Genomic DNA, 20679 nt, shown 5'->3' with positions numbered 1-20679 from the left:
ATGCGTAGTTGCCTTGTGGAACTTCAAATCGCAGTGGCACCAATACACCGTCTCGCACCATCGGCATTGCTTGGAGTCCTTGCAATGAAACCGACAGTTGTGGGACTCCATTTCCGAATCCTTGTTGAATTTCATCTCATTGCACCGGTAACATGTGAGTAAATTGCCGTGGTGTGAATGGCCACTGCGCTTCGTCGCCTTCAACCGCTTCGTTGCCTTCGACCGCTTTGTTGGTGGCGCCATGAGCAACTGAGTGAGAGCACAAAGTGAGTATGAGAGTAGTGGGTTGAGTTAGGTCTAAATTTGAAAATTGCAACAATTAAATAATCGGTGTTTCTCAATATATAATATGGCGGGAACTCGGTTCCTTCCAGATGATGACACATGTTGGCATATTTATGGATCTAGTTTTACATCAAGTCTATTGACAACAAGGAATTAAGGCCATAATTTAATCAACAAACAATAAAAATCTCTTTTGCACTTTGAGGGTTAAAAACTCAAGATTCTTTGGAAAGAAAAAGACATAATTTCTATATACTGAGAATGTGTGAGAATTATCTTGTTTTTATTTGGAATACTTGTCACTATTTTTATTAGGTCTAATTGCTGTTAAGATACTTCAAATTTTTTTAAAAAAAAAAAAAAATTTTATTATCAAATTGATCCCGTTACTTTTCTTGTGTGTAAAACGCGTTAATTTTATTAGTTTAATTTTAATGAGTGGATCATTGTTGCGTTCAAGTTTTGCTCCATTTTAAATGTTCTTACTTATCATCTCTATAATTTCTAAAAGCTGGAACATAATATTTATGGTTGATTACGCTCCCGCTAAGTCACATCAGAGTAGAATTTTGATCTAATTTGGTCCAATTAGTCCATTTGGTCCACATCGATCACTTTGACCCATTTTAGTATATTTGGTCTATTCGATCCAATCTAGTCCATTGGGTCAACTTAAACAAATATGGTAAAATATATACTAGTTTTGAGCCATAGCTACCCAATATATGCTTCTTACTCTAAACTCTTCATACTCTGTACCCAGCCAAACTCTCTAATCTCCATGCCATGTGCCCTTGGGAGTTTTGTCAATTTTTGTGTAATTACAACCCAAACCCTCATCATCAATGAGAGCACTAAACTGAATGTTCTCACCCTAAGTAGGCCAGTGGTTTTGAAGTGATCCCCATTGCCCATGGAAAGAAACTGAGAAACGGCACTGTTTTCCCATACTTCTTGTACACAATTTGTTTTACACGGTTCAAAAATAATTGGGACCGTGACTTGATGAGGTCATGATTTTAGTTTTTTTTTGTTTTTTTGGATTGTGTAAAACTGTGTAAAACAGTTTGGTGTGTAATAAACACAGTTCGTCATAAAATGTGTCCTTTATTTGAATATTATAGATAAATATTTATATGATTTTTTTTTTTCCTTTTACTAAAAACGCATGTGTTAAAGGTTTTTATTTTTATTTTATTATTAAAAGTCTATGTTTTATTATTATCTTTGTACCAAAGTGGAATAAGATGTGAAAAATTAATTATAGGATATTTTTTCATATAGAGTTTTTGAAAGAATATATAACTTATTGTCGAGGGAGTGTTCTAGATTTATCTTCATCAATAACTGAAATATATAGCAAATTAGTGTGAATTAGTGTTTTTTTTACTATTGTCATATGGCAAAAAGTAAAACCATGCATTTAAGTTTTAACAACAATTACATAGAATGAATGTATTACTTCATTTTCCTTTTTGAACAAAATATATTATTAATTTCCTTAGATTAGCAATACATTACCATTTTTCTATAAAAGAAAACTCTTATGGAACTATAAATATACACTGTAGTAAAGAACCATGCTCCAAAATCATCATCAAACAAAAGTAGAAATATGAAGGAACAACATGAATAGACCAAAAGCATCTCATCCTCATTATGAGTTTCAACTTTTTTTCTAATTACTTTGTTTTTTTATTTGTCACTTTGCACCATCAAATGCACAACACCAAAATCAAACAGTTGGTTTTGGCTATGCCATTAGATCAGTTAAAATTGATCATTCTGGTAAGTCATTGACTGCTTCTCTAAGCCTCATTCACAGCTCCTCCATCTATATATGGACCTGATATTCAAAATCCCACCCTCACTGCCAGGTAAAGTTTATTTTAAACTGATTCTTCTACTAATAAGATTGCATTTTTGTCGTATGTAAACTTTTCAGGATAAATGGCAGTGAATAAAATGATATTGTAATACTTTAGTTTTGTCACAATAATACAATATACATTTCCAACATTATTGTGTTTTAACTTTTTTGTTTTTAATTAAAAAAAAAAAATCTTTATTTAGTGGAGGTTTCTTGTCCAGTGGCATTACTAATTAAATATCTTATATTCTAAAGTTAAAAAAATTGTATTTTTTTGAATTTATAAGATCTCCAAGTGCTGATTTTGATTATAATAGTTTTTTTTTTAAACGCCCTATAATATAGATAATTTTTTTTAAGTGTTACGTTAATAATTCTTAAAAATATAAGATATATGAGAATTTTTTTTTTTTAAAAAAAATTTTGGATAGGAGATATATGAGAATTAATATATCATAAGGTTATGAATTCTCACATTCTACGAGAAATGTAATATTTGTGGTATTAACATTTGAATTCTATCAAAATCAAACAAATAGACATAAGTTGTTATGAATTCTCGAAAATTAACATTTGATCCCAAATTCATGCATATCAAAAGATACCCTAATCGGACTTTTTTATTGTTTGTGTACTAGCTAAGTTTTTCTTACGTTTAAGATCTTCCATAATTATTAGGAACAAGTCCTTTTCCCAAAAAAAAAAAAAAAAAGAACAAGTCTATCGTGTAATTTCTAAAATCTTAATAATTCATTTTGAATTGAATGAATTGGATTTTACCATGATATTTTTTTTTTGAGATCCAAACAATAAAAATTTCATTAATGGCAATCAAACACGTACAAAAAATGGGCCCAGGGAGGAGCCCACAATTGGGTTGGCTACAGTATATTATAGGAAATTACACATGCAAGCACAGTGAAGCAACGTAGAAAACTAGTTTTGTCCCTGTGTGTCCATGAGCCGCTGGTATTCTTCAAGCAGTCCACTCGCCATGTTTGCAATCACCTTTGGGTTAGTTTGGTAGTGTTGGAAGTAAAATTTGTTTCTCACCGTCCATATCGCCCATGCTGTGACAGCCCATTTCTCCAACTCCTGTTGACTGAGCTTTCTCTGCATTTGCCGAAATAAAATGAAGAAGTCGCTGGCCACGTTGTTGCACTTCTGAGTTCGGCCACTGAACAAAGCCCGCACATTTTGAGCGAATGGGCATTCCCATAGGATATGGTGCACAGTCTCAGTTTGTTAAAGGCAAAGTTCGCACCGTGTATCCACATTCACTCGGCGTTGATGCAGCTTGTCCCTAGTTGGAAGGCAGTTCGAACAAGCCTTCCAGAGGAACATCCTGACCTTCGGCGGCACTTTCAAATTCCATACTTTGTTCCAGGTTGGCCCATCATCCCAAGCAGCAGAGTGCTCCGCCCAAGTTTGCGTACTGGTGCGAAGAGTGACTCGGTAACCAAGAATTTTTAGGCCGCATTTTCAGTCCATACTAGCGTGTATTGGGACTGCAAATGGTCGAGTGGTATTGTTAGGATCTCCTCCCTCGTCCTCTGGCTAAACATGGCTTCAAGCTTCCCTCGGTCCCACTGCTTGGTGTCTTCGTCTATGAGTTCGCAAACTCTCATGTCCAACGCTGCCTTTGTCAGTGGTATTGGCTTGTGTGAGAACCATTTATGAGTGTACACCCCAATTGTTCTGCCATTTCCCATCCGCCACCTTGAGCCTCTAAAGATTATGTCCCTTGCTACCAAAAGGCTTCTCCAAACAAAAGAAGGATTGCTCCCTACATTAGCCATCATGAAGGAGCTATTTGGAAAATATAGAGCCTTGTATACCTTGTAAAATAGCGAGTTGGTGTCATGGATTAGTCTCCATGCTTGCTTGGAAAGCATTGCCAAATTAAAGGAATGGAGGTCACGAAAGCCCATTCCCCCCTCCTTTTTTTGTGTGCAAAGTTTCTTCCAATTTATCCAGTGGATCTTCCTTTCTTCTTTTGTTTGCGTCCACCAATACTTTGCCAACAAAGAGTTGATGTTATCACATGTGGATTTGGGCAATTTGAAAATGCTCATGGCATATGTGGGGATTGCTTGCGCCACCGTTTTAATTAGAACCTCACGGCAAGCCTTTGAAATGAACTTCTCTTTCCACCCCATCACCCGTTTTGTAATATTCTCTTGTAGGTCTTTAAAAGTGGTCACTTTTGATTTTCCACTAGCCATAGGCAAAGCCAAGGTACTTGTCAGTTTGTGTCATTATTTTTCCTCCCAACATCTGCTGGATCAATGTTCTAACTTCCAGCTTTGTATTCTTAATAAAAAACAAGGCCGTCTTTTGGCGATTGACGGCTTGACCCGAGGCTGATTCATATTGGTCCAAAATGTAATAGCTATTGCCATTCACCTACTGTGGTTTTACAGAAAAGGAGGCTGTCATCGGTGAATAGGAGATGGGATAAGCATAACCCATGTTGACTTGATAAGATTCCATGTAACACTCGAGTTTCAGCAGCTTTCCTTAATAATGCCGAGAGGCCTTCAGCACATAGAAGGAATAGATATGGAGATAATGGGTTTCCTTGCCTAATACCCCTAGATTGAGTAATGAAGCCCCTTGGTTCACCATTAATTAGGACGAAATAAGAGGCTGTTGTGGCAGTCTCCATGGCTACTTGCACCCATCTTTGGTCAAATCCCAGTTTGCGCATAATATTCTGCAAAAAATTCCAATCCACTCAGTCATAGGCTTTGCTAATGTCAAGCTTGACCGCCATGTGCCCTTTCTTCTATTTCTCATTCTGTGTAATAGCTCATATGCAACTGTTATGTTATTAGTAATAAGCTGGTTTGGCACAAATGCACTCTAAGATTCAGAAACAACGTTAGGCAAAATATATTTTAATCGATTTGCAATAACCTTGGAAATTATCCGCGAGACAACATTACCCAAGCTAATGGGTCTATAGTCCGCTAAGTGTGTGGGGTCCTTTTTTGGGATTAGGACAATGTGTGTACGGTTCATTTTCTTCAACATATGACCCGAGTGCAAAACTGATAAAACAGCTTCAGTGACATCATGACCTACAATATGCCAGTATTTCTGAAAGAAGAAGAGAGACATACCATCTGACCTCAGCACTTTTGAAGGGTGCATTTGGAAAAGGGCAGTTCGGACTTCATCAGGAGTGTACCACTGGGTGAGTCTGTCATTCATTTGTGGGGTGACACGTCTTTCAACTGATTGTAAAACACCTTCAATATTGTCTGTTAGGGTTGCTGCAAATAGGTCCTAGAAGTATGATTCAACCACCTTGGCAATACCATCCTCCGTAATGCACCACCTACCCTCGCTATCGAATACACCAGGGATATGGTTTTTGCATCGACGTTGGTTGGCTCGATTATGGAAATACTTCGTGTTCTTGTCTCCGGCAAGTAGCCATATTGATCGAGACCTTTGTCGCTAGAATAGCTCATCCTGGTGAATTAGGTTGCTAATGTCGGCTTTGAGTTCTTTGATCGAGCTGATACAGTTTGCATTATTTGCAAGCAAAGCTCCTCCAATAATTTTTGTTTTGCCTGCAATTGCATGTTAGAGGACCCAAAGACCTCACGGCCCCAATCAACTAGAGCAAACTTGCATTTTTTTATTTTTTCGAAAGGCCTCGCCATTGGATTGCCAGGGGTCACCTCAGCCTCCCAAGCCATTTGGATGACATTCACACAGTCAGGGTGAGTGGCCCATCTCTCTTTAAAATGTTGTGTGTGTGTGTGTGTTTTTTTTTTTTTTTTTCCTTTCTTTCTGGCTTGCCTCTGGGATTGTATGGTGATAAGTATTGGTATATGATTAGAATACGCTGCTTGTAGGTGAGTGACATGGCTATGAGGGAACTCATCTCTCCATTCCATCGTGGCACATGCCCTATCCAATCTTTCCTGCACATAATCATTCCTTTCACGACCATTATTCCAAGTAAAGAGATTACCTCAGAAGCCCAAGTCCACCAATCCGCAATGTAGAAGCGCCGTTTGAAAGTGCTACATTGGGGCCAGTGGTTTTGGTAGTCGACCTTGCTTCTCTTGTGATTGCAGGATCTTGCTAAAATCCCCAAAGCAAAGCCAGGGTGCTTAGTGTCTAGAGTGGAGATGTTTCAAGAGTTTCCATGAATCTTGTTTTTGTTGCTTCTCAGGCCATCCGTAAAAACTTGTCAATCTCCATGGGTTTGCCGGGTCATCCATAATAAGTGCATCAATATGATTCAAGGTAAAAGTTTGGACATGCAACTCAATTTCCTCCATCCATAATAATGCGAACCCTCCACTTCGACGAATACTAGGTACCGCAAACATACATCGATATGATAAACCAGCTTGAATCTGTTTCATCTCTGATATGGACTGTTTTGTTTCCATAAGAAACAAGATTTTGGGAACTTTTTCTCTCACAAGGTGAGAGAGCACATCCACTGCACGTTGGTTCCGAAGCCCTCGACAATTCCAACTCATGATTTTCATTGTTCTCGGCAGGGCTATCAGCAGCCTCCACCGTTTTGATAGTGATATTTTCTGGGTTACACTCCATGGCTTTACTTCTCTTCTCATTCTGTTTCAGTTCTTCTTCTAGAGGTAGGTGGTCCTCAGGTTAGTTTCTTTTCAAGTTGCGGCTTGTGGTTCCTCTAGGGTCTGTGTGGGTTTAGGTTGTTGTGTGGCGTATTATTTTATTCCCAGAAGTTTTATTTCCTGAGGTACGTACGTGGCTTATGTTTCTTGCCCATGCTTGGTAGTCTCTCATGTGGCTGGTTTAAGTGAGTTGGGAGTGGGTCACGTGCCTTTTGTTCATCATACTTGACTGGCACATTGATGAGGCTTGGGTCCAACGTATCGGATGCAATAACTCCCGACCCATTAATCTCCATTCCCATGATTTCAGGTTGCTTAGTTGTCTGGGAAACCGGTCATATACCCCTTTCCCATCGTCGGAGGACCAACAAGGTATTGTCGAAACTCCAAGCACCGTTGTTCAGTACCCATGTCAGTTGAAACAGCCCCTCTCCCACGTCCACAATCCGCAAATCATTCCCTAGTTTCCACACCGACTGTAATAGTGCTTTTGCCGCTCTCTGGTTGTATGGACGAGTAGTAAGGAAACGGCCTAATAGGGTGAGGGAACAGTCTTCAATGGTTTACTCTCTACTGGTTGACCGAATGTGCACTACTTCGCCTTCTTCCTCCGTGAGTTGAATGTTTTGTAATCGCTCAATGAAATCTTGGTCCATGTTATGTTTTTGTAAGTCCACTGTTTTTACACAGTGGAAAGGAAAGCTCACCTAAGAGTGAGAGAGAAAGCTCCTACGTAGAGGAGAAGTGGATACCCTGTTTTAACGTATATAGAACAGGGGAAAGGTAAGCTCACCTAAGAGTGAGAGAGAGAGAGTTTTTCTTTACTATGATATTAACATCAAATAAAAAGTTGACTTTTTTATATAAAAAGAGTTGATTATTACTATTTTGCTATCCGTTTAAATTATTGATGTTGTGGTGCTATTTACTATTTTCAAAATGAGTGAATAGAATTTTTGAGGTTCCTATTATTCATAACTAGAAAGAAAGCCTTAACCAATTTCCACTGATCACTTGCTCTACTTCTATGCAGCTTTCAAACAAAAGATAGATTGAGAATCAGAATCACAGATTCTGACCAACAAAGATGGGAGATCCCACAAGACATCATTCCCTTGCCAAACCAAACTCACCATTCACCTTCAGACCTTCTAAAACCACCACCCCAAAGCCTCAATATCTCTGAACCCAACTTTGACCTCATCTTCAACCTCCACAACACCACCCCTTTTGGCTTCACTTTGGCCCGACGTGTCCAATTCTAGCACTTTCTTGGTCTTCAAGGATCAATACCTTCAACTCTCTTCCTCACTTCCACTAAACAGGTTCTCCTTGTATGGCTTGGGAGAACACACAAAGAGCACTTTCAAGTTGATTCCTAATCAGAATTTTATGTTGTAGAATGCTGACATTCCTAGCTCGAGAACCGATATCAACCTCTATGGTTCCCATCCCTTTTTCTTTGATGTCAGGTCGCCTACCACGGATGGAAAGGTGAAAGCTGGAACTAGTCATGGAGTTTTACTACCAAACAGCATTGGCATGGATGTAACATATGGTGGTGATAGAATTACATAAAAATGTCATTGGTGGGGTTCTTGATTTGTACATTTTTGCTGGGCCATTGCCTGAAACTGTGTCCAGCAATATACAGAGCTCATTGGCCGCCCTGCACAAATGCCATATTGGTCATTTGGTAAGTTATTCAATCAAGACTTTCTTTTGTATTGTTGTTCATCACTAAGGTATCCTTCGAAAGTCTGTGGACATAATTTTTGTGCTGCAACTTTGATGTAATCGAGTGTGAGTGGTAAAAGAAAAAGCATAAACCCATGTATAAGTGATTGTCTACTCCTCACAATTGACCACATCATAATTGTGACAAAAATTGTAACATAAAGTTGTGATAATAGAACTATTACAGTTATTGAGTTATTTCTTATTTTTAAGTATACTTCAGATATCCTTAGGCTCTTTGTTGTAATTTTTCATACGCATGCTTTATTGACGTGGCCTTAATTTTGGGTTTGGTTTCCTTTCCTAACAATTTGTTTGTGAGGTTAGACTTGAAGATTTTCACTTTTGGTGTGTCATTCTTGTTACTAATATATAATTATCTTGATTTTAGTTCTTAATTCATGCTTACTTATGTTATATTATGTAAAGGTTTTCATCAATGTCGATACGGCTACAAGAACGTTTCTGAACTTGAAGGAGTGGTTGCTGGGTATGCGAATGCTAATATACCTCTAGAAGTAATGTAGACAGACATAGATTACATGGATCAGTACAAGCTTTACGCACTTGATCCTGTCAACTTTCCAGCTGACCAGATGAAAATTTTTCTCGACACACTTCACCAAAATGGTCAAAAATATGTTCTCATTGTTGATCCTGGTATGTGGTAGTAATTAAATACAATCTTTATTTTCATCAGCAAGAACTTCTACACCTTTGTTCTTCTAGCTTCTTTGGTTGTTGTCACTTATTAAAATATTATTTGCGGTACCATTTTAATTCACTGTATTTTGAAAGTATCTAATAATTACTCATCGTTCACAGGTATTTAAGTAGATCTTACTCATATGTATGAAACATACGAGAGAGGTTTAGAGACTGATATCTATCTAAGATGTGATGGTTCACCTTACGAAGGAAAAGTTTGGCCCAGGCCAGTTTACTTCCCTGATTTTCTAAATCCATTGACTAAATTTTTTGGGGTGCTGAGATCATATGATTCCGAGATGTTGTTCCTGTTGATGGTAATTGGCTAGACATGAATGAGATAGCTAATTTTGATACTGCTCCGGCCACTCCAAATTCTACTCTTGATGACCCTCCTTACAAAATCAACAACTATGGCAGCAAGCGGCCCATCATTAGCAATACTATTCCTCCAGCAGCCTTACACTATGGCAACATTGCAGAGTATAATGTCCATAACTTGTTTGGACTGTTAGAAGCCAAAGCAACTTTTGTTAGTTTTGGAAGGTACACAGCACACTGAACTGGAAACAATGCTGCTAATTGGAATGATATGGCATACTCAATTCTTTCCATTTTAAATTCTGGAATTTTTGGAATTCCAATGGTTGGAGCGGATATATGTGGCTTTCTTGGTAATACAAATGAAGAACTCTGTCAACGTTGGATTCAGGTAACATTTTTAGGCACTTTAAATAATGAAAAATCTCATAAATATTGGACCATTTTGTTTTGGTTTACATAGCATTTGCAATCAACATCTATCTTACAAGTTTTAATTTTTTGCTATACAAAAGGACTACATCTTTCTACATCTAATACCATTTGTCGAATGAAGAAACAAACTTTGAAACTTGAAATTGCTATATATTGAATATACAAGACAACATCATTCACCATGGTAACAATATAGGAGATTATAAAAACTAGTTCTTTAAAGTGTGTGAAATTTGTTAGTATTATGGCTGTGAATATTCAATATAATTTGCCATTTTTTTTCCTTTTATCAAAGCTTATTGAGAAAAAAAAAATGTCCAAGGGCAGCTAAGAGCCTTTTATCCCTTTTCAAGGGATCATTCTGACAAACACTCAAATCCTCAGGAGCTCTATCTTTGGGAATCAGTTGCTGCATCAGCTAGAAAGGCACTTGGACTTCGCTACTATCTGCTCCCTTACTTGTACACTTTGATGTATGAGGCACACACAAAGGGGATCCCGATTGCACGGCCTCTTTTCTTCTCAATCCCTGAGGATGTCAACACTTTTGAAGTTCACTCACAATTCCTACTTGGGAAAGGTGTGTTGGTGTCACCTGTATTGAACCAAGGAGCAGTTTTTGTTGAAGCATATTTTCCTGCAGGGAACTGGTTTGACCTCTTTAACTCCTCAAATTCAGTGAGTGTGGATTCAGGAAAGAACATCACACTTGATGCACCACTTGATCATATAAACATTCATGTTCGGGAAGGCAACATTTTGGCCTTACAAGGAGAGGCCAATACAACCCAAGAAGCAAGGAAGACTGAATTCCAACTCTTGGTGGTAGTTAACAATAGTGGAAATAGCACTGGAGAAGTATTATTGGATAATGGAGTTGATGTGGAGATGGGAAATGAAGGAGGCAATTGGACCCTAGTGAGGTCTAATGGAAGGGTAGTTGGGAATAATGTATTAGTTAGTTCACAGGTTGTGAATGGAGAATTTGCTCTAAGCCAAAAATGGGTCATTACCAATGTGACTTTCATAGGCTTGCAGAAGCCTGGTAATGGAACCAATGGGCAATTTAGTTCTGTAGAGATCACAGAACTATCACTTCCACTCGGACAAGAGTTTAAGCTAGAGAGGAGTATAAGTTGAGCTGAAGCACTTTCAATTTTGTTTCAATGAAAGTACTCCCACTTAAATAAAATGCCTAATAAAAGATGGGCTTCTCAGTGAAAACAAATTTTTTTGACATGTTAAGTCTAAGATATTGCACAATCTACACAAAACATATATACCACTTAAAAAGCAAAAATTACTAGTTCAAAGACTACTCCCGATGTATTAATCTAATGATAATCTTTGTTTAAATTTTTACTTAAGCAAGTGGTCACCATGTAGTTAAGAACTTGAGATGATGATTCTACATGCATCATTTTTGGTCGATTGATTTGGCTCGTTTGCTATTAATGCTTATCTAAAGAAAAGAAAATCCCTTTTCAATCCTCTTCCAAATAAAATCATGCACACTATGTTTACACGTATCAATATTTATAAGGAGAAATCATTCAATCCACTAGTACAACGGTTTTAATAGAATCCAATGATCATGAAATTATTCGGCCTACTAGAGGAGTCTTCCCATCCAAAGATATCATGTCATTTGTTTTAATTAATTGAACCATAATCTTGGTCACCGCATCCCAAAAGAACAATTGTAACTCACATGATTCCTAATAGGAAAATATAGGATTCAATTTTGATTTTTTGGATTTGGACTTAAACAAATTTGACAAAGGTAAGAACCTATTGTTCTTCTTTTGATACGATTTGCCGGTGCCAAATGTGGTGGTGACAGAATGGGTAGTGCCATGGAAATGACTATCTTGATATTGGTTATGACATACAAGGGGGAGATGGAGGAAAGAAAGGCCAATGATAACATCAAAAATTCTAGTACTACATCGCTTTATCACACCCTTATATACCATCATCTTATATAGCTAATTGTTAGCGGTGGAGAAAAAATGGTAATCTGAGTGAAAGTGAAAAATGGTGCGGTTATTATTATAGTTCTAAAATACTCATGATATCATTCATATATTCAGCTCTGATTTTTTGGGATTCTCACTACAAAAAAAAGGTCCTCTAACCACGTTTTTAAAACCTTTTTTTAAGCCCCGTTTTTATAAAACGCGGCCCAAGGCCCCCGCGTTTTGTAGTGTCTCTACCAATCCGATCGAATGGTAAGATGGTGGGGGTGACGAAGTCCTATCATGGACTCCTAGTGAATCTTTTTTTTCTTTTTCTTTTTGTTGGATGGAGTGATAAAGATTTTTTTTTTTTTGGAGTTAAATTTTTTATTTATTTAAAATGTCACAATATTAGTGAATGGGGGACCATTAAATATTGCTGACATTTTGACATACGTGTATTGAATAATTTCTTTCATTTGCCAATTTGGCTTTGACATAATTTTTTTTTTTTTTGAAAAACACACACAAGGTAGAGGGAAAGAGATTCTAAGACAAAAGCACACTACAATTTTACTCAAAAGTCATGATAACTTTTAAGGGAGGGTGGGACAAGTTATACTACACATAACACACTCTCTTAAGCATATGGGACAATTACCCTTTTTTTTTTTTTTTTGAAAAACAAACACACACACACAAAAGGGAGAGGGAAATGAGTTCTAACACAAAGACACACCACAACTCTACTCAAAAGTCATGATAACTTTTAAGAGAGGATGTGACAAGTTATACTACATCTTTCCTTAACTATATCTAGATTTAAAAACATAATTTTGACCATGATAATAGCTTTGTCAATTTCTACTATATGAAACTCTTCTTTGACAGTAGGTTCTTTAACTAATTCAATTAGTAAAGTTTTTTTATGTGTGTGAAACTTCCTCTTGGAGACTTGAACCTTGGCCCTTGCCCTCACACCCCACAAACATTTATACTTGTGAAGTGACCACTGCACCAAGGGTGTGCGGTGGGTAGTAAAGTGTTTTATTTTCAAATAAGAGATCTATGATTCAAACAATGTATACATAAAATAAATTATAATTAGTGTTTTAGTTTAATAATGAAGAAAAATTTTATTAAAAAAAATATTTTAAGCAAATTTTCGATCTCAGTTTTGAAAAGCATAATTTCAATTTTACTAATTAATGTTGGAAACCTAACAAATCAATAAATTAAGCATTCCACGCTCAAATGTAACATCTTCTTCTTTTTTCTTTTTTTTTAATCATTCTCAAAAATAAAAATAAAAAATATAACTTTTTAAGGCCACAAAAGGTGAGAAATTATGAACCAATAACTATTGCTCTTTTATCATCAATCATGACAACAATGTTGCTGGGTCTCTGTTAGTAAAGCTCACCAAGCTTCCCTCCAACAGCACGCACATCACATGCCAATTTCGAAAGCAACCACACAGAAATATTGTCAGATTCCGATCATTGTCTCGTTAAAACCCAGAAAGAAGAAAAATTAAGAAAGAAAAAATTGCAGCACAAACATGTGTTCCAATATGTGTGGACCATCTTCTCCTACTCACGCACCCCACCACGCGTGTCATCCCACTTTCCTTGTCAAATTACTGGGCAAAAATTTGCCAAATATCATGTTTTAAAACTTAAGAAAGTCAATTAATTAGATGAACTATTTTGGAATTTGAGTTTGTGCTGGAACTCGAATTTGACAAATTTGAGTTGAGTTCTAATAAAGATTGATGCATACAGTTTGAAACTCGAGTTTTTCAAGTTCAAGTTCCAGCCCAATCTTAAGTTTAACAAACCCAAGATCCGAAGACAGTTTACACTAATTAACTTTCGCAACATGCTATTTACCAAAAGAAATTTCTAGATACTATTTCAAATTTTGCCCAAATTACCGTTATTACCCGCCATCTATCGGTAAAAAAGAAAGAAAAAATACATAGCTTATTCCCAACCAGGACTTTTCCACTTCAAAATATCTCTCTCTCTCTCTCTCTCTCTTCTATGGCTCTCTTCACTTCCATCTCCACTCCACAACTCTCCGTCTCCGTCTCGATCCACCGCGGCGGCCGCCCTTTAAACAACCGCGGCCGCCTTTTGTATCCCTGTGCTTCTTTGAGCTCCTCACCATCATCATCATCATCACCATCTTCTGAGTCAAAACCATCATCACCAACAAAAGAGAGTACCATACTTTCATCTACCACTACTTCTTCATCAAAACCGTTTGTTGTTGAGCCCTCTAGACCCGCAGACTCGAACCTCAACTACGCCCTTGCAAACCCAAATGGCAGCCCGATCTTCCGGTTTGTGAAGGGTGCTGAGTCCAACATTGAGAGGGTATATTGCTAATTCACCACTCCTTTTTTTTTTACTTGTTTTTTTTTTTTTTCAGTTGAATTCCAATAAATAAAATAAAAAATAAAAAAGAAAGAAAATTTGATCTTAAGGGTAATTGTTTTTAGGAAAAGTTTGTGAATTCATGAAGCCAGTATAGGGTATATAGAAACTAGTAGCCATTTATAAAATTATTGGAATTGGGAAGTGACTGATTTGAATAAGATGTGTGAAAAAAAAGCTGTTTATAGTGTTGGGTTTTTGCAGGTTAGTTGCTTGACTGATTGCTGCTGATAAATGATGTAATGAATATAGTTTTACTGTCTAAAAATAAACAAAAGTTTTGGCAAAGCCGGGGAACAAACTTGATCAGTCACTGTCAGCGTCTCAGCACACCCTTCTTGAATAACTGAGATTATAATGTTATTGTAATTTTAGTTGTATTGGTACATGTTATTGGAATGTCTACCTGTGATAAGTTCTTTGAAGATATGTCCTTATCCTAGTGAATGACTTAAGTTCCCTAATCAGAAATCATTGTAATGCTAGTTGCTGCTCGCTCATATGGTCCTTCACTATGTCAATATAAGTTATCCGATGATATATTAGAATTACTCTACCAAAGATTGAGGTTTGATGTATAATTTTCATATATGGCTTCAGATTATGTGATCAATGAAAGGAAATTTTTTTTCATCAATTTAAATATGCAGAATTGCACACTATAAAAAATCTTTCCCCCCTCTTCTTTTGCCTTTGTTGAGTTTTGATGAAGTATCTATGTCAAACTAGTAGTGAACTTCTTCTATATCTTTTCAGATGTTTTATGCATATTCTAATCTTCTAAAAGCATTTCTTGCTTGTTAACTTCTGAGCAGACAATTTTTGACTTCCGCTTCTTGGCACTTCTGGCTGTTGGAGGCTCATTGGCCGGTTCACTCTTGTGCTTTCTGAATGTACTTTCCTTAACCCTATTCTTCAAAATAAATTACGTGACAAACATTATGTTTTGTCAGCAATTTGTGTAAATTTATTTGCTCTTGAGCTTATGATATACGATGGTGATGGTGATGGTGATGGAGGTTCTGGAATTAATTTGGTAGTAAATCAAATTTTGTTGAAAATATTTCTGTAGATTCTACACTTTTGTATGTCTCTTAAACAAGTCACATAGTCTTAATTGGAAGTTCTTGATGACCAAACATAATGACATATCAGATATCTTATGCCTTCGAAGTAACCAACAGAAGAATAAGCAACTCTATTGATTTATAGACATGAGTAATCAAAACATACGAATGATGCCACTGTGATTCAGCATTCTCGGAATTTGTTGTAGACAACTCTGATTCTTCACTGCTGTTTCATTTACAAACAACATTTCGTCTTTCGTTTCCTCAATTTCATGATTCAAAATTGTGGTAAGTGTAGTAGCAGAAGCAAAGGCAATAAGATTTTTCTATAATGGCCCCTCAAACTAGTTGGGTAAGTGTAGGACACTATTCACCAAAAATCATTGGGAAGTTAACTATTCACCAAAAAATTGTTGGGAATTTTACTTTGTGCATAGAGTTATTATAATTCAAATTCTCTGCTAACAATTCCTTGAATAATCCTAAAAACCTGAATTTGTTGCACACCACAACGATTCATTTCCAAGGCATGATACTAGAGCTGTGTAATATTTTAGGGTTTTCTTATAATTTATAGCAGGGCTTGCATACCCGAAACTTGTCTAATTATGTAAGGATATCCATTCAAGTCATACATAGATATTTAATGAATTGCTGAAATTTAGATGCTATGATGCTAATTGTATCATAACATTGGATGTAATTATGTATTTTGTTGTATATATCTGATTACTTTAAATGTTTTTAGGGTTGCGTTTATATTATAGAGGCATATAAAGTTTACTGGTCAAGCTGCGTCAGAGGGATTCATTCAGGACAGATGGTTCTACGACTAGTTGAAGCTATAGGTTAGATTCGCAGGAATTCCCTTCAGCATAATTTTTGTATTATTACTTTATATTATTGGAAGTATATTCTCCAATTATTTAGTTTGTTTATTGAAGAGTGTGTTTCAACATCATTTGTAACATGAATTATACATGATGTTGTCTTGTTTCTAAAAGTTATGTTGTTCTTTCTGCTGAAGAACTCTTTCCACCCACTTACATTTTGGCACAAGCATTGGTTACTCATCCATTCTTAACAATGTAGCTTTCTTTTGGAAACAAAATGATGTGAGAAAATGCAACTGATGCAGATGTTTATCTTGCTGGGACTGTCATGTTAATATTCGGTATGGGCTTGTATGGACTATTTATCAGTAATGTGCCCTCTGATGTGCCTGCTCCTCTTGATCGTTCCCTTAAAAGCTCTTCTTTGTTTGGAATGTTTGCTCTCAAGGTAATCCTAATTCCCTTTAAACAAAAGCTACTCTATTTGCAATTCTCTTGCCAAGATATTTTCAGCACTTGAATGCATCAGACTCAATGAGATTGGTAACCAGGTGATGTAAAAGTGCTCTTTCCATCCTATTCATCAATACCCATGCTTCTTAACTTTTAATTTCCTGGTTAGAATATTAAATCTGACTAGACTCAATTGCATTATGCTTCATCACATGAGGCAGAACAAATAGATAATTTCATTGTGATTAGAACCCATGGAGGATGATATGCTTAGTTTTCTTAACTGATCACTTTCCAAAACATTTACAATAGAATGTAGAACTTGTGTTTATATACTTACTTACATGCTTTTCTGATCTCCTCCCATTAGAACATATAAGCTTTACCTAGATGGCCTCCCCCCCCCCACATTTTTATAATTGTTCTCTTCCTCTAATTTGAGCTCTTAAATGATTCTTATCAATTTGTAGGAGAGGCCTAAATGGATGAAAATTAGCTCACTTGATGAATTAAAGACAAAAGTGGGACACGTTATTGTCATGATTCTTTTAGTTAAGATGTTTGAGAGGAGCAAGATGGTTACAATCTCCACCGGTATGGATCTGTTAAGTTATTCTGTATGTATTTTCTTATCATCTGCTTCTTTGTACATCCTTCATAATCTGCACAGACCAGAGTAGGGATTTGAGATATTTAATAGGAAAAAAAAATGTAATATTAGTTTATGCCTTGGAGCAGATGTTCTTGTTCCAAAAGAATGCTTATGGAGTTTTTGGAAGCTTCTTCCTGATAATTCTTACAAGAGTTGTATGACTCCTCCGTTTTGTATAGCACTTGGGAAGTATATAATCACATTGTGGATGGTTTTGCAAAAGAACATAGCTGCCGTCTTATGAAATACAATACATAGCTAAAATTATTTCAACAGAAATGAATACGAATTTCATACAACCAACTCAGCAGATGGGCCACTTTTCTTTATTGACCTTAAATTGGTCGGATATATAGGATGAAGTGATTCCTGGAATGCAAATGACTTATCAGAGTACAAATAGACTCAAACTACAGCAAAGAGTACAAGCTTCACAGCAGATATAAATAGAATGCAACATTGAAACTACACCAACATAACTAGCAGTAATCTAACAACAAGAAAAGAAACCAACAAAGCTAGCTACCTTGGCTCGTATTGACGAAGATAGAACTGGGTATGCTAAGATTGCTATATTGTCTCCAAGTTTGTGTAGAGACCTTCAAATCCTGCAACATGAGATTCTATTTCTGATCACTTCCTTTGAATGTTGAAGCATAGACTTCTTCACATTTATGCTAGCAGAGTGACACCGATTCCTTTTCAAATCATATGATGAGAAAGGAGCTCATATACATGTGCATGGCAGTTTCAACATAATAGTGTACCAGCTAAATGGATCTAGTTTAAACTTCAATGATTCAATTTCTTTGATGAAAAATTCGTATCAACTTAAGCCAAATAGCTAGCAGGATTTCTAATCTCGTGTCCAGGTTGCTAGCAAAAAGAATCCTACAAGCACACATGAAGAAAAGTAGGCATTTTCGCTGCTGCAGACTTGCAGTTGTTGCATTGGAAGTGATTATAAAGTAGTAGTAGCACTAGGGAAATACAGACAACTACTTCCCAGCTATTGACTTATGGAAAAATTAGCACAATTAACAATTGACTTATAGTGATTAAAAAAAAAAAAAGTCTTATTGGGTAAAGTATTGTGCATTGCACTAATACAATTTTACTTTCCAGATATTGACTTACGGAAAAATTAGCACTATTAACAATTGGTTTGTGGTGATTTAAAAAAAGGCTTATTGGGTAAAGTATTGTGCATTGAACCAGTACAATTTTACTTTTCCAGATATTGACTTATGGAAAAATTAGCACAATTAACAATTGGTTTATGGAGATTATAAGAAAAAAGCTTATTGGGTAAAGTATTGTGCATTGCACATTTGCACTAGTAGAATTACATAGAGACATAATGAAATTTGGCAAAACAATACCTTTGCGTTTGCCGGGAGTCGAACCCGGGTCTATTGCTTGGAAGGCAATTATCCTAACCGTTGGACTACAAACGCTTGTTGATGGGGAAGCCATAAATTATAAATATCTTTTTTTTTTTGGTTCCAAATAATAGCTTTATCCTATTTTTTTACCATTTCTGAGATCATTATTTCCCCTTTTTGTTACCACTTCTGAGATCATTATTTTTTATTTTTTTACCATTTATGAGCTCAATCTCAATATTGCTCCAATTGCAACCAACCTGTGCATGACACATCAAAATCAAACTTACCATTATAAAGATCTATATGGAATTAATTTGTGTAATGCTAGATGAACATTTTTTTAAAGGACAAACATTAACATTTTCTTGTCAGAGTTATACGCATCTCTGGCTTTTATTATATTTATGGTGCGTCTTAAAAAAAGTATAGATGCATCTATACTTTTTTTAAGATGCACCATATGGAACTTTTGTGGGTGAGGCTTACAATTAAGCTTCTACATATAAGTTAGATATATCAATGGAAAAATATAATATAAAAAAAATTTATAAAATAAGAATTTGGCTTCTCACCATAAGTCAAAGTAGAGATGACAATAAAGTGGGATGGAATAGGGTTATTGGATCAGGGATATTACTTGTTTTTGTCTACTCTATAAGGCAAGATTGGGGCAAGTCGGGTTTGGGGTTAAAAGCATTTTGTAATTTTTAATAAGGTGATTTCAACATTAATTAGGCTACAATGAGAGAGAGAGAGAGAGAGAGAGAGAGAGAGAGAGAGAGAGAGAGAGAGAGAGAGAGAGAGAGAGAGAGAGAGAGAGAGAGATGTTTTGAAAATGTTTATCTTTTTTTTTTTTGTGTAAACTTTTTCTTTGTTTTGAAAATAGTAAACTTTTATTAATACCAGCACTATTGATGAAATATTATTTTATTAGTGTTGGACTTGGTAATTGTTTGGTTTAGCTTATTTTTATTTTAGAGTATAATATACACAGTAATGCCTCACTTTTTTCCTAAGGAGTAAGGAACAACTATACTTTTATTCGATTTATTTTTAAATAAAATAAACTAGTAAACATAAAAATAAGTTATTTTAAATGCACACCTATATTCTCAAATCCCTCTCACAACATTTAGCATTTTTTGACATTTTTATGCCAATCATCCCTAAAACTTATGGGATATGCCATTGTATTAAAATAGTCTAGTTAATCTTTCCAACCATTTTTTATTACACTTCTTCAAAACCTTATTCTCTTGTTAGGATAATTTTCATTTAAAATCAAATGATCTATTTGATAATTCAGATTAAATATTATAAATTCAAAAGTCGAGTATCAAGCTAATTAAAATTTTAAATTTAATTAATTTTATGTACACTATTGAACCCATAAAATATAATATTAATATTAATCTTAAAATGAACATGATCTTTCTCCTATTTAGTTCATCATTTCTAAAACGTATTTTCATTAAGGGTAAATACTTTTTTCTTTTTCTTTTTCTTTTTCTTTTTTTATAATTCAGATAATATTATTAAAAGGGGAGGCCTAAGCCCCAAAGAGGACAAAAACATAAGGAGAAAACCGGCCCATCAACTTTACTACAAAAGACCCACTAGAAAATGAAATAGATGGGTTGGGTTAGGTTAAAGAAAAAGATGCTCCTTATCAAAAAAAAAAAAAAAACGCTCAATAGGTTGATCATATTGAAATAAGTTTTCAAAACATAATCTTGTATAGATTTTAAATGTGAAAGATGAAATTTAAATAGTTTGCAAATGTATTTCTTTTTATAGTGTTTGTTAAAAAAAGAAAGATAAAATCAATTTTAAAAACAACAAAAAACATTTTATTTTAAATAATAATAAAAAAAGATGTATTCAATTTTGAATTATGTTTACACAG

At 35.6% G+C, this 20679-nt stretch overlaps 1 protein-coding gene, 1 non-coding gene and 1 pseudogene across 2 annotated transcripts; 2 read left to right on the top strand and 1 right to left on the bottom strand.

The window, feature by feature from the left end:
* Positions 1–11118, top strand: LOC115984552 (annotated as a pseudogene).
* Positions 11119–13939: 2821 nt separating this feature from the next.
* Positions 13940–17595, top strand: LOC115987658. The gene is made up of 5 exons (XM_031111249.1): positions 13940–14317; positions 15193–15270; positions 16196–16295; positions 16586–16728; positions 17204–17595. The coding sequence occupies exons 1-5, from the start codon at positions 13982–13984 to the stop codon at positions 17411–17413; spliced, it is 867 nt and encodes a 288-aa protein (XP_030967109.1). The 5' UTR covers positions 13940–13981; the 3' UTR covers positions 17414–17595.
* Positions 17596–18770: 1175 nt separating this feature from the next.
* TRNAG-UCC lies at positions 18771–18842 on the bottom strand. The gene has a single exon. It is a non-coding gene; the product is annotated as a tRNA-Gly (tRNA).
* Positions 18843–20679: the final 1837 nt, after the last annotated feature.

Source organism: Quercus lobata, chromosome 4, assembly GCF_001633185.2.
Source record: "Quercus lobata isolate SW786 chromosome 4, ValleyOak3.0 Primary Assembly, whole genome shotgun sequence".
In the NCBI taxonomy this organism is placed as follows: Eukaryota; Viridiplantae; Streptophyta; class Magnoliopsida; order Fagales; family Fagaceae; genus Quercus; species Quercus lobata.
The sequence above is the reverse complement of the archived record's forward strand: the minus strand, read 5'-3'. Positions and strand labels throughout refer to the sequence as shown.

Bases quoted from the DNA above. Each gene is read 5' to 3' on its own strand.
- LOC115987658 (XM_031111249.1), top strand. From the start codon at position 13,982: ATGGCTCTCTTCACTTCCATCTCCACTCCACAACTCTCCGTCTCCGTC. The intron at 15,271-16,195 runs GTACTTTCCTTA...AAATGTTTTTAG, and splicing joins CACTCTTGTGCTTTCTGAAT to GGTTGCGTTTATATTATAGA. The intron at 16,296-16,585 runs GTTAGATTCGCA...CAACTGATGCAG, and splicing joins ACGACTAGTTGAAGCTATAG to ATGTTTATCTTGCTGGGACT.